The sequence below is a fragment of the Pongo pygmaeus genome, chromosome 6, assembly GCF_028885625.2.
Source record: "Pongo pygmaeus isolate AG05252 chromosome 6, NHGRI_mPonPyg2-v2.0_pri, whole genome shotgun sequence".
In the NCBI taxonomy this organism is placed as follows: Eukaryota; Metazoa; Chordata; class Mammalia; order Primates; family Hominidae; genus Pongo; species Pongo pygmaeus.
Window position 1 is genome coordinate 13,292,982 of NC_072379.2, and position 12,761 is coordinate 13,305,742.

General features: G+C 42.8%; 1 protein-coding gene across 14 annotated transcripts in view; it reads right to left on the reverse strand.

Moving 5' to 3' along the window:
• GTF2I (general transcription factor IIi) overlaps nt 1-12,761 on the reverse strand; it is a 111,643-nt gene that overhangs the window by 18,901 nt on the left and 79,981 nt on the right. For all 14 annotated transcript variants that reach the window (XM_054496617.2, XM_063668244.1, XM_063668243.1 and 11 more), the window contains 5 exons: nt 9,053-9,236; nt 7,749-7,807; nt 6,210-6,281; nt 5,065-5,248; nt 3,642-3,700 (listed from right to left, as the gene is read on the reverse strand). In XM_054496617.2, the coding sequence (XP_054352592.1) occupies nt 3,642-3,700; nt 5,065-5,248; nt 6,210-6,281; nt 7,749-7,807; nt 9,053-9,236 (558 nt within the window). The remainder of the gene's footprint in view (nt 1-3,641; nt 3,701-5,064; nt 5,249-6,209; nt 6,282-7,748; nt 7,808-9,052; nt 9,237-12,761) is intronic.

The following is a 12,761-nucleotide window of genomic DNA, read 5'->3' on the forward strand; positions in this document are numbered from 1 at the left end:
CTGCGGAGGTCCTCAAGCTGGGGGCGGCTCAGGCTGACGCCGGAGAACTGATCACACAGGGAGAGCTGGGCTCCAGACAGGTGAGCAATTAACTTCGGAGCAAGCAGCAACCTTTGGGCTCCTCCTGGATGCTATGACCTTGGATCTGACCTTCAGGAAGGAGTTTGCAGAAGCAGTGGAACCAAAGAGGTGGCTCAGCAGGAAGAAGAGAGGGCCAGATCCGTGGTGGCAAGGACTGAGCAGCAGAAGACGGTGGCCATCATCTCTGCCAAGGGTGACTCCAAGGCCACAGAGTGGCCACCGCAGGTGATGGCCTGATCAAGCCCACAAGCTGGAACCATGGAGGACACTGCGCACCAGCCCTCCAGCTCTCAGAACTCACCCACCTGCCTGCGGGGCCATCTGTGCTCCTCCAGCTGCCCCAGTGCAGGCTGCCCTGCCCTGCCCTGCCCTGCACCTCCTCCAGCCAACTGGGCCACAGCAACAATGACTTTTACTACCGCCTTCCTTCTGTCCCCACTCCAGAAATCACTGTGCAATTTCACGAATGGCTTAAAGCAATGGACATAAAAGGAAAAATCACTTCAGAAAAAAAAGAAAGCAATGGTGAAAGACCTAGAAACGTTATTCAGCTTCACTCACAGTGACAGTGGGGTGTGTTTTCCTATCCCTAAGACAACCATTACCTTTTAAACATCAAAATTTAAAAAACAATCAAACAAAAACCAAGCTATTATAAAGACATGTAGAATATCACTGATGTGGACAGAGTGTTCAGGTGTGGACGAGGTGCGGATGAGGATGGAGGTCAACTTGGAGACACTGCAGGATGACTGAAGTGTTTCTGGATGAGGAAAGGAGGGAAAGAGAGAAAGAGGAAAGGGGTCAGGGGGTGGAGGGTTCGCCTCGGTGTGGAGGTCATCTCTGATTGCTGACAAACGCAGTGGAAAATGTTGGAGAAGGTCTGACAATATCGCTAAAGTTTGGTGGTTTCAGAAAATCTTATAACATTTCCTTTACTTTAAAAGAAAACTTAGCATATCAAGGGTTGAATGTGAGTTGTTTTTTCCCTGTGGATTTCAGAGTAGACCATTCAGCCACAGAAAATAACTCTGGATGAACCACATTTGAATACTACCAATAAAGACCTCGGACTCTCCTCCTCTAAGGTCGAGCGCCTCTATTAACTGCTCAGCCTCCTCTTCTGCCCCGCCCCCACCCCCTCCTCCCCCACCTTGCTCCCCCGAGGCAGGACTTCACAGCCTCCTCACAGAGCCAGGTGCCACCTCCCACTCCATCACATGCCTGGCTCCACTGCCTTCTCGCGTGTGACATCTCCCTTTCACCAAGCTGAGGACACTGCACCCGTGGTGTGTTTAAGCAGACAATTCTGATGGCCACCAAATTCTTTTGTCATGTGGTCTGTGACTTGAATTGTCCTGTCCAAAGACTAATGCATGTTCCATGGGCAGGCCAAGTAAGGTGTTGTTGGAATGAGGAACCACCAAGCACCTTTAATTCCTTCCAAGATCTTTTATGAATGGGACAAAGTCAAGTGCTGTTAGTGATGACAAGAGTGGAGATTCTCCTTCTGGTGACGGCTGCTGCACTCTGGTGACGATGGCAGGTCCGGCACTGCTCCAGCACCCAATCCTTGCAGTGACTTCTATGGCGCTTGCACATTCTTTATATGATAGAGGCTTTGCATTCTCAGTTTTTGCAGTCACTCACTGTCACAAATGCCCTTAACAAAAGCGGTGACTGCACTCCTCACAACCTTGAATTTGAGCTTTGTCTTGAGAAATGAAGGTTTCTACAGGTTTCATCATGTTCAGACTAATTCAAACTGAAGATCTACCTCCAGGAAGATTTTTCTTTCTCCATTACTTCCCTGAGCAAAAAATGTGTCACTTCCAATCTTCAATTCTTCACCAGTACTTTGATTGCTTGACCAAATCCAAAGCATGCTGAGGTTAACCTATGAGTTCAGCATTGACTTTTATCTTCTCCACTGCAGGCCTCCTGGACCAAGATAATTTTGCTACCCTGCTACAGAATTTCTCAGCCACTTTCCATGCCATAAACCACACAAAATCTATTTGGCACACTGACTGACCTTCACTAATGGCCACAAGGTACTGTGAGAGCTGAAAGAGAAGTATTTTAGGGCACACCCAGGAACCCAACTTGAAACATTTGTTCACCTTAGCATTTGTGAGCATGATTAACTGCACAAATCTATAAACACCTAATACACACACAAAATTCACACTTGATTCCTAACACTTATTTCCTGACAACAGAAAACTTCACACTACAGGGTACGGCCATTTATTGGTTCTTGGCAATGCAAGTTCCTAAGGTGGTTGATGATCTACAGATTGCGGTCACTTCCTCTGACATTACACAACGGCAAACAGAAAGAGGTCGGGTGCAGTGGCTCACGCCTGTAATCCCAACACTTTGGGAGGCCAGGGCAGGTGGATCACCTGAGGTCAGGAGTTCAAGACCAGCCGGACTGACATGGTGAAACCCCATCTTTACTAAAAATACAAAAATTAGCCAGGTGTGGTGGCGTGCAGATGTAGTCCCAGCTACTCAGGAGGCTGAGGCGGGAGAACTGCTTGAACCTGGGAGGCGGAGGCCCCAGTGAGCCGAGATCGCGCCACTGCACTCCAGCCTGGGCGACAAAGTGAGGCTCCGTCTCAAAAAAAAAAAAAAAAGATAGGAAAGAAATAAAGGCAAACTTAGAGCTCTAATAAAGAAAATAACATCATTCATTGAACAGAGACTTCTTAGATGTTCCCTATTAGGCTGTGATATTTGTGTGCAGGTCAGAGTTACAGTCTTTGCCATTTTAGGAACAGGATACACATGAATAAACATTAAGGTCTAAATGCATATAGCAGGTACTATCCCCGAGCAGTTGAAATGTTTGAAATGTGGCTACTTGGAACTGAAATATGCTGTGAGTATGAAAGACGCGCCAACTGTCAAATAAAGAACATGGGATAAAGACCGTGAAATACTTCCTTGTTTATTTCTTTATAATGATTACAGCCTGAACTAGAACGTGGAAGATTACACACGTGGCTTGCATTTGTGGGGCACACTGCCTTTCTCGTGGATGGCAGCGGTCTACGGTCAAAGCTTGAGTTATCCACGCACTGCAGGTATTCACATTGATAAATCAAGGAGTGCCTGGATTGAGCTTCTGCAAATGATTTTTTGGGGAGGCAGGGGAAGGAGGACTTACATAATTTTAAAAGATTAACTTTTAAAAGCTTAAAAAGTATTGATCTGTGCTTTTTTTTTTTTTTTCTGAGAGAGTCTCACTCTGTTGCCCAGGCTGGAGTACCGTGGTGCGATCTCGGCTCACTGCAAGCTCCACCTCCCGGGTTCATGCCATTCTCCTGCCTCAGCCTCCCGAGTAGCTGGGACTACAGGTGCCCGCCACCATGCCCAGCTAATTTTTTTATATTTTAGTAGACATGCGGTTTCACCATGTTAGCCAGGATGGTCTTGATCTCCTGACCTTGTGATCCGCCCACCTCAGCCTCCTAAAGTGCTGGGATTACAGGTGTGAGCCACCGAGCCCGGCTGATCTGTGTTTTTAAAAAAGGATTTCACAACTAGTTTACCTGGTGTATTTGTTCTTGGCTGAGTAACTTCAGTGGTACTGTGAGTCAGAAGTTCTGGTCTGTAAAAACAGAGTTGATATTAGTAATAAAGCATTTAGAAGCAACTCACAGGCCTTTCTCACACAGCTGTGCATTGTCAATTAGTTATAAATATGGTTCATTCTGCCTTCATTTTATAGTGAGAAAAAATCATTTTGGTGACTTGAGTTTATTTTGAAAATGGCAATTTTCAGATATTCGGGTGAGACCTTCAAAGTCATCCTATATTTAAGATAAACAGGCAAAAGTCACTTTTCCCCCAAACCAGCTCAATTCTGTTTCTGAATCTTAGATGAACTGTCCCACAGCACAGCCAGAAGCAGCTTGCTGTAGCATCTTAAATGTTTCCTATCCCTTATAACTCAGTCCCAACAAACACACAGAGGCATGACCCCAATCAGTAAGCAAGGTTTACCCTTCCACATCCCATCAATGAGTGGAGAGAGGCCTTCTGTTCCTAACCCTGCACCCAAGCTAACCATTGTGTTATCCTTCAAAATCAAGCCAGAATTACCTTTCTAAAGGGCAGATCCACATTATTTTCAGAGGGATCTGCCTCGAGACCATTTCGTGACTGCCTCTGCTTTCATAGGATCTGAGGCCTTCCTCCACTTGCCCACCCAAGTCGATCCACGCAACCCCACCACGCCCACATGGCAGTCCTCACTCCACACACAGTGGGTGAGTTCTGTGGATATGCCGGCATATTTGCCACCCCCTCCCCCTACTCATATGATTTCCTTCACTTGAAACACCTCCCGTCTCTTCTGGATGCCCAAGAGACCGAGCTGGGTGTGCCATCCTTGCCTCCTCCCTTAAAAACGCTCAATAACACTTCATTGCATTTTTCTATTTTTTATTTTTTTATTTTGAGATGGAGTCTTGCTCTGTTGCCCAGGCTGGAGTGCAGTGGCGTGATCTTGGCTCACTGCAACCTCCGCCTCTGGGGTTCAAGTGATTCTCCAACCTCAGCCTCCCGAGTAGCTGGGACTACAGGCTCGTACCACCGCTTCCAGCTAATTTTTGTATTTTTACTAGAGACGGGGCTTCATCATGTTGGCCAGGCTACTCTTGAACTCCTGACCTCAAGTGATCCACCCACCTTGGCCTCCCAAAGTGCTGGGATTACAGGCGTGAGCCGCCGCGCCTGGCCTTCAGTGCATTTTTCTTTGTATGAAGGCCCCAAGGACAGCGTTCTTGTTAGACCCAATTTTGCACATCAGATGCTTATACTAATAAATATTTGTTCACTAAGTGAATCTAAATATTAATGCCTTCACTGTCAATAGAAAGAAGTCATAAGATAAACAAAAGGCCCTTCTTCATCAAATTAACCTCTTCTCAGGGAAGACACTGAAACTATTTCTGCAGATTATCATCTTACCTTTTAATAACAAATTTAATTCGATTGCCCACTTGAATGATTTTTTCCAGCCTTGGGATTCCATACCATGAGGGACTTCGGAAAGGAATGTTTTCTGGCAGTCCTTCCACGTACAGATCATTCGGGTGTGCCTCAAATTTTTGGTATGGTACAGCCTTGGCTTCAGTGCTCCCCAAGGCTTCCGCTGGACAAAAATCAAAGCAATTCGGGAGACTACATTTGTATTGAAATCAGATTTTAGTACAATCCAAAGAAAGGCACAGGTCAATTTTGTTTTACTTGAAAAAAACTCTTTTTAGAAACAGATTTATTAACTATTGAATAGACTTAATACAGCAAAGACAAGTAGAGATGACTGATTATCAACAGCCAGATTTTGGCAGATTTAAGTGTCCTGGTCCTAAGACAATCTTAATAGCTCTGAGATCTTTAAAAGATTAAAGTTTGTTTTTCAATATCCTTAGGAAGAAAAGAGAGAAAGAAAATCATCATGGACAATAGAGGACACAGCCTAAATACTATCTGGAAGCAGCCTTTTGCTACTAACTGTTCAGGACCGTAATTACCCTCCTCCATCGGCTATGGCAAACTGGTACACATTTCTGACTACACTTTCATCTGCGTGGCAACCAGATCAATGTTCCCTTCAACCTCGTGAGCATGCCATTTTAAAGGAAATAACTTTCCACAGATAATTCATGGAATGGGGGCCGGGCGCAGTGGCTCATGCCTGTAATCCCAGCACTTTGGGAGGCTGAGGCGGGTGGATCACCTGAGTTCAGGAGTTTGAGACCAGCCTGGCCAACGTGGCGAAACCCCATCTCTACTAAAAATACAAAAGTTAGCCAGGCTTGGTGGCGGGCACCTGTAATCCCAGCTACTTGGGAAGCAGAGGCAGGAGAATTGCTTGAACCCGGGAGGAGGAGGTTGCAGTGAGCTGTGATCGCACCACTGCACTCCAGCCTGGGCAACAGAGCGAGACTCCCTCTCAAGAAACAAACAAAAACAAAAACAAAAAAAAACAGAGAAAACTAAAGCTGAGTCCTATTCACTGTATTTACTTTCCTAAAATAAAACAACATTTAAAAAAAATTACTCAGTAATACATTTTAGTTGAAGAGGTTAATTTAAAAAAACAGACTTACCAAATTTTTTGCAGAAAAGCTGATCCACCATCTTTCTTAATTTAGTGATTCTGGCATACCATTCTTCCTTTACTGTCAGAATAACAGTAATACAAGTGTTCTCAATTTAATGGGCTTAATAACTTTGATTATTGAATATTATTCCTATAAAATAAGAGGTATAACTTTTCCTTTTCCTATGACTAAAATTATTTCTAAGATTCGCGGCCAGACGCAATGGCTCATGCATGTAATCCCAACACTTTGGGAAGCTGAGGCAGGCGGGTCACTTGAGGTCAGGAGTTCGAGACCAGCCTGGCCAAAATGGTGAAACCCCATCTCTACTAAAAATACAAAAATTAGCCAGGCGTGATGGCGCACGCCCGTAGTCCCAGCTACTCACGAGGCTGAGGCAGGAGAATCGCTTGAACCCAGGAGGCAGAGGTTGCAGTGAGTTGGGACTGCACTATTGCACTCCAGCCTGGGCAACAGAATGAGACTCCGTCTCAAAAAAAAAAAAAAGACAATAATAATAAAATTATTCCTAAGATTCTAGAATGTATTTATTCCTAAAACAATGCTGACACTGTACAAAAAGAGGAAGAACGAAACATTCGTTAGAGCTAGGAAAAAGCAAAACTCAGTGTATTCAGGAACAGCTAGCAGGTAACACTTGCTACAGGAAGATTAGGGATACGATCTTGCTTCAGTCCTTCTATCTTAGTAAATATCAACAGTGTGATTCCATTCTGTTTTGTCCTCACTCCACTCCACTCCAGAGCAAAAGCAAGCAAGAAAATCAATTATATTTATATTTCTTTTAAAACACATCTAACAGGCTGGGCGCGGTGGCTCATGCCTGTAATCCTAGCACTCTGGGAGGCCGAGGTGGGCAGATCACCTGAGGTCAGGAGTTTGAGATCAGCCTGGCCAACATAGTGAAACCCTGTCTCTACGAAAAATACAAAAATTAGCTGGGCGTGGTGGCGGGCACCTGTAATCCCAGCTACTCGGGAGGCTGAGGCAGGAGAATTGCTTGAACCCAGGAGGTGGGAGGTTGCAGTGAGCTGAGATCGTGCCACTGCACTCCAGCCTGGGCGACAGAGCAAGACTCCATCTCAAAAAACAAAATACATCTAACAATCAAGAGATGATATAAATGGCTTCATGCTCTAACAGGAAACCTTCTTATGTCCTGCATATCATGGACATTCAATGAATGCTTGTTCCATTGACTCGTGTAGACTTCAATAATAAACTGTTCAATGCATTATGCCAGATAAATCTTGCATCAAAAGTAGAACAAATATTGTTCTTTTACTTCTGTCTACCCATAAATGCAATATTTACAAGTATTTACAATGGGTTAATAAAAAGAAGATGCGTTTATTCTTCTAGAAATTATTAGAATTTTGACAACATGAATTCTGTAATAGCACATAATTAATAGTTAAAGACATATTATTTCATGTGGAAGGTAACATAAAGAAGAACTCAACGTTAAGCGTGAAATAATTATTGCACATAATCTTCTGATCTGCCTTGAGATTGAAGACCTACCTCCTGAAGCTGGCTTATCAAGCTGTAAATCTTCACGTGTTGAATTCAGAAGCTCATGTCTGAAAGGTGAGAATAAATACTCAATAATCACTAGGCAATAACGACTAGTACATATTTAACATTTAGTCAGTAAGGCTGGTTTTGAAAAGAAAAGATAATCTGGATGCTTGAGCACAACTAAATCTTTTTTTTTTTTTTTCCTGAGACGGAGTTTTGTTCTTGTTCCCAGGCTAGAGTGCAATGGCACAGTCTCAACTCACTGCAATCTCCACCTCCCGGGTTCAAGCAATCCTCCTGCCTCAGCCTCCCAAGTAGCTAGGATTCCAGGTGCCCGCCACCACACCTGGTTGATTTTTGTATTTTTAGTAGAGACAGTGTTTCACCATTGTTGGCCTGGCTGGTCTCGAACTCCTGACCTCAGGTGATCCACCCGCCTTGGCCTCCCAAAGTGCTGGGATTACAGGTGTGAGCCACCACACCCAGCCCACAATTAAATCTTAATTTGAGGTTTCTACAGAGTAAAAAGCAAACTAATAATTGCAAGTTGTCTCATAAGGTGCTTCATGGAGCATGTATCCTCACAAGTAAAGAGGTAACTTTGCAACCTACAGGTCTTTGAAGCATATTACAAAAATCTTAAATGGGATCCTTTAATGTCATATTACATTCAAGACTATCTTCCTCCACACATCTATAAAAACATCATATATTCCCACACAGCTTTAAAAATCTCAGGCCTATGAGGGCGAGGTGGGCAGATCATCTGAGGTCAGGAGTTCAAGACCAGCCTGGCCAACAGGGTGAATCACCATCTCCACTAAAAATACAAAAATTAGCCAGGCATGGTGGTGCATGCCTGTAATCTCAGCTACTCGGGAGTCTGAGGTATGAGAATCGCTTGAACCTGGGAGGCAGAAGTTGCAGTGAGCCATGATTGCGACACCGCACTCAAGCCTGGGTTCCAGTGTGAGACTCCATCTCGAAAAAAAAAATATATATATATATCAGGCCTAAAAACAAGGCGTGGATTCTATGTTCTTTAGCAAAAGTAGCAGAAAATTGTGAAAGAAAATGTGAGTTGCATGCCAATCCAGTGCGGGCACTGTTCATGCTTCGAATGCCAACACTGCATGACTGATGCAATGCTGGACCGAGATAAATTAAAAAGTGGAAGATAAAAATACATAAAATAACTCAAACTTCATCACATAGAACACTAGTGGTGAATGAGTATTTGTCAACAATAAAAAAGACGTATTACTCAGAAAAGAAACAACAGTTCAACAGGAATCCAAGAGTCTTACTTCTTAATCACAAAACGAATCCTTTCCTTTGCAAGTAATATCCTCTCCAGGCGAGGAATTCCGTAAGTAGATGGCCTTCTAAAAGGAATTCCTTCAGGAAGTCCTTCTACATAAAGATCTTCAACATGAGACTGGAAAAGAGGGTATGGGATCGTCACCGGACCTTTGGCTTTTATGGCTTGAGCTATAAAGACAAAAAGAGAAAGAGATGTCATTTAAATACAATTTGTAGAAAAGAATAATAAATCATTGAATCTGTAGTGCTCTTTAACTTTTTTTTATTCTATTTTTTTTGAGACGGAGTCTTGCTCTGTCGCCCAGGCTAGAGTGCAGTGACGTGATCTCAGTTCACTGCAAGCTCCGCCTCCCGGGTTCACGCCATTCTCCTGCCTCATCCTCCCGAGTAACTGGGACTACAGGCGCCTGCCACCACGCCCGGCTAATTTTTTGTATTTTTAGTAGAGACGGGGGTTTCACTGTGTTTGCCAGGATGGGCTCGATCTCCTGACCTCGTGATCCACCCACCTCGGCCTCCCAAAGTGCTGGGATTACGGGCATGAGCCACGGCGCCCGGCCATGTGCTCTTTAACTTTTATAATTTGATCTTTACTTGTTATTGTGATTGAATCAGAAGAAAAATACTATGAGGGAAATAAAAAGAACACCAAAATTTCAATATTGTTTATCAAAGTCTGCAGTAAAATATCCCATTACTTTAAGGCAATGTGGATACAGCCAGACTTTCTACAGAAATCAGAACCACATTACAAAGCCAGAAAAACACACCAGGTAATATCATTTAATACATATATTACTAAACGGAAGAAGCAGTATTTTAAAAACATAAACATCACTGTAACCTTATTGGACTTATAAAAATAATTTCTGCTAAATAACAGAGGCAGGCTGGTCACAGTGGCTCATGCGTGTCATCCCAGCACTTTGGGAGGCCAAGGCAGGTGAATCACTTGAGGTCAGGAGTTCAAGACCAGCCTGGCCAACATGGTGAAACTCTGTCTCTACAAAAAATACAAAAATTAGCCGGGCATAATAGTGGGCACCTGTAATCCCAGCTACTCGGGAGGCTGAGGCAGGAGAATCGCTTGAACCCAGGAGGCAGAGGTTGCAGTGAGCCGAGATCGTGCCGTTGCACGCCAGCCTGGGTGACAGAGCAAGTCTCCGTCTCAAAAAAATAAAATAAAATAAAATAAATAAATATAAATAACAGAAGCAAAAGATTCTCCTGAACTACAACATTTCTGCTAACATTTATTTACCCAAGAGTAAAATAATACAGCAGCTATAAACAGTCAAGAGTGTGGGGACTATTAAAATCAAACAGAACAAGTGGCCTCCCATCAGAAAAGCTCCATTTTTTTGCCATCATTGTGTGTAAAAGTCTATTTGCTGAACATTAATATTTGTACTAAAACTTCAAGTGTACCATATTACACATTAGTGCTGAGTTAGAGTTAATATCCTCTGTTGTACACTAAACTTGAATATTGTATTTACATGTCACAATGAAAATATTGCTCCATAAGGCAATTACGATTAATATTGCTTTGAAATTATAAAATATGAAGATGTCTTTATAATTTCACAACAGTTGGTGAACATTATTTATTGTCTTTTATACAAAATAATCTAATAAATCACCATTGCAACAAAAGCCCCACAACATAACCTGTTTCAATTCATGAAAAGCACTGACATTGACGAAACTGATACAGTACATTTATAAAGCTGTAATAATTATTTTAACTCAGAATAGCACTAAATAAAGAATATAATAAAAACATAAGGCCGGGGCCGGGCGCAGTGGCTCAAGCCTGTAATCCCAGCACTTTGGGAGGCCGAGGCGGGCAGATCACGAGGTCAGGAGATAGAGACCATCCTGGATAACATGGTGAAACCCAGTCTCTACTAAAAATACAAAAAATTAGGCAGGCGTGGTGGCGGGCACCTGTTGTCCCAGCTACTCGGGAGGCTGAAGCAGGAGAATGGCGTGAACCCGGGAGGCGGAGCTTGCAGTGAGCCGAGATTGTGCCACTGCACTCCAGCCTGGGCGACAGAGCAAGACTCCGTCTCAAAAAAAAAAAAAAAAAAAAAAAAAAAAAAAAATATATATATACAGGAAGCATTTATTACATGTATGCCAGGTATTACGTGAAGCACTTTACTATCTTATCAATCTCCAGGATAGATCTTCAGTTCTCATGACCACAAAAGAGGATACTAAGACTCAGACAGGAGAAGACACGTGGCCAGGCACTGTGTCCCCCAGAGCCTATGATCTTACCACTAGGTTACAGTGCTTCCAGGTAGCACATGCTATGAAGTTTTTGCTTCAGAATGAACCAATAAAAAACACGAGGCCGGGAGCAGTGGCTCACGCCTGTAATCCCAGCACTCTGGGAGGCCGAGGTGGGTGGATCACCTGAGGTTAGGAGTTCAAGACCAGCCTGGCCAACATGGTGAAACCCTGTCTCTACCAAAAATACAAAAATTAGCTGGGCATGGTGGCGGGCACCTGTAATCTTAACTACTCAGGAGGCTCAGACAGGAGAATTGCTTGAACCTGGGAGGCAGAGGTTGCAGTGAGCTGAGATTGTGCCACTCCAGACTAGGCGACAAGAGCGAAACTCCATCTCAGAAAAAAAAAAAAAACCACGGGCAAAATAGGTGTAAGCTATTAAAAACTGGGAGAAACACTAAGAGAACCTTAAGTGAACCACTAAAAATATGGAAAAGTTACTGAATTCATTAGCAAATTTACTCTAATTGTAGATTTTCATTGAGGGGTAGGTTATATTACTCATGATGAAGAAAAAATGCTCATTTTAAGTTTGTTAACACAAATACCATCAATATGGTTTATTGCGTTTAAATTTTCACTTATAGCAATTCAGTTAAAACTGCATATCATACAATTTTACTGCTTGCTAGTTAATGGCAAAGTAGTCATCCAAATACAAATGATAACAGATAATAAATATGATAAAAATAAAATGATTTTTATTTTTAAATCATTTTAAATATTTTATAAAAAATAAAAATGATAATAACAAATTGCGAATTTCTTTGATCATTATATAAAGGTGGCTATAGGATAGAATAGTAAAAGGACAAAGAAGGAATTGAAATCTAGCATCAGCTCAGTTATACATCAAGATAAAAGCAGTGGCCGAGAAGGGTGGCTCACGCCTGTAATGCCAGCACTTTGGGAGGCCGAGGTGGGAGGATCACTTGAGGTCAGGAGTTCGAGACAAGCCTGGCCAACATGGTGAAACCCTGTCTCTACAAAAATACAAAAATTAGCGGGGCGTGGTGGCGGGCACCTGTAGTCCCAGCTGCGTGGGAGACTGAGCCAGGAGAATCGCTTGAACCCAGGAGGCGGAGGCTGCAATGAGCTGAGATCGCACCACTGCAATGCAGAGACTCCGTCTCAAAAAAAAAAAAAAAAGATAAAAGTAGAGACAATAGGGGGATCTCAGCGAATACTGGATTTAACAAAGTAGATTAACAGAAACTATCAGTTAAAAAAATAATTTTTAATGAAATCCCCAAGATACAGAGCTTTGTAATAAATATGTAAATAAATTCCCAAATGTCCATGCTGGAAGTTTAAAAGAAATGTTAGCTGATAATTACAGAAATACAATTTTTCCTTAGCTTTACTGTAATCTAGAAACAAAGATTGTTTCTA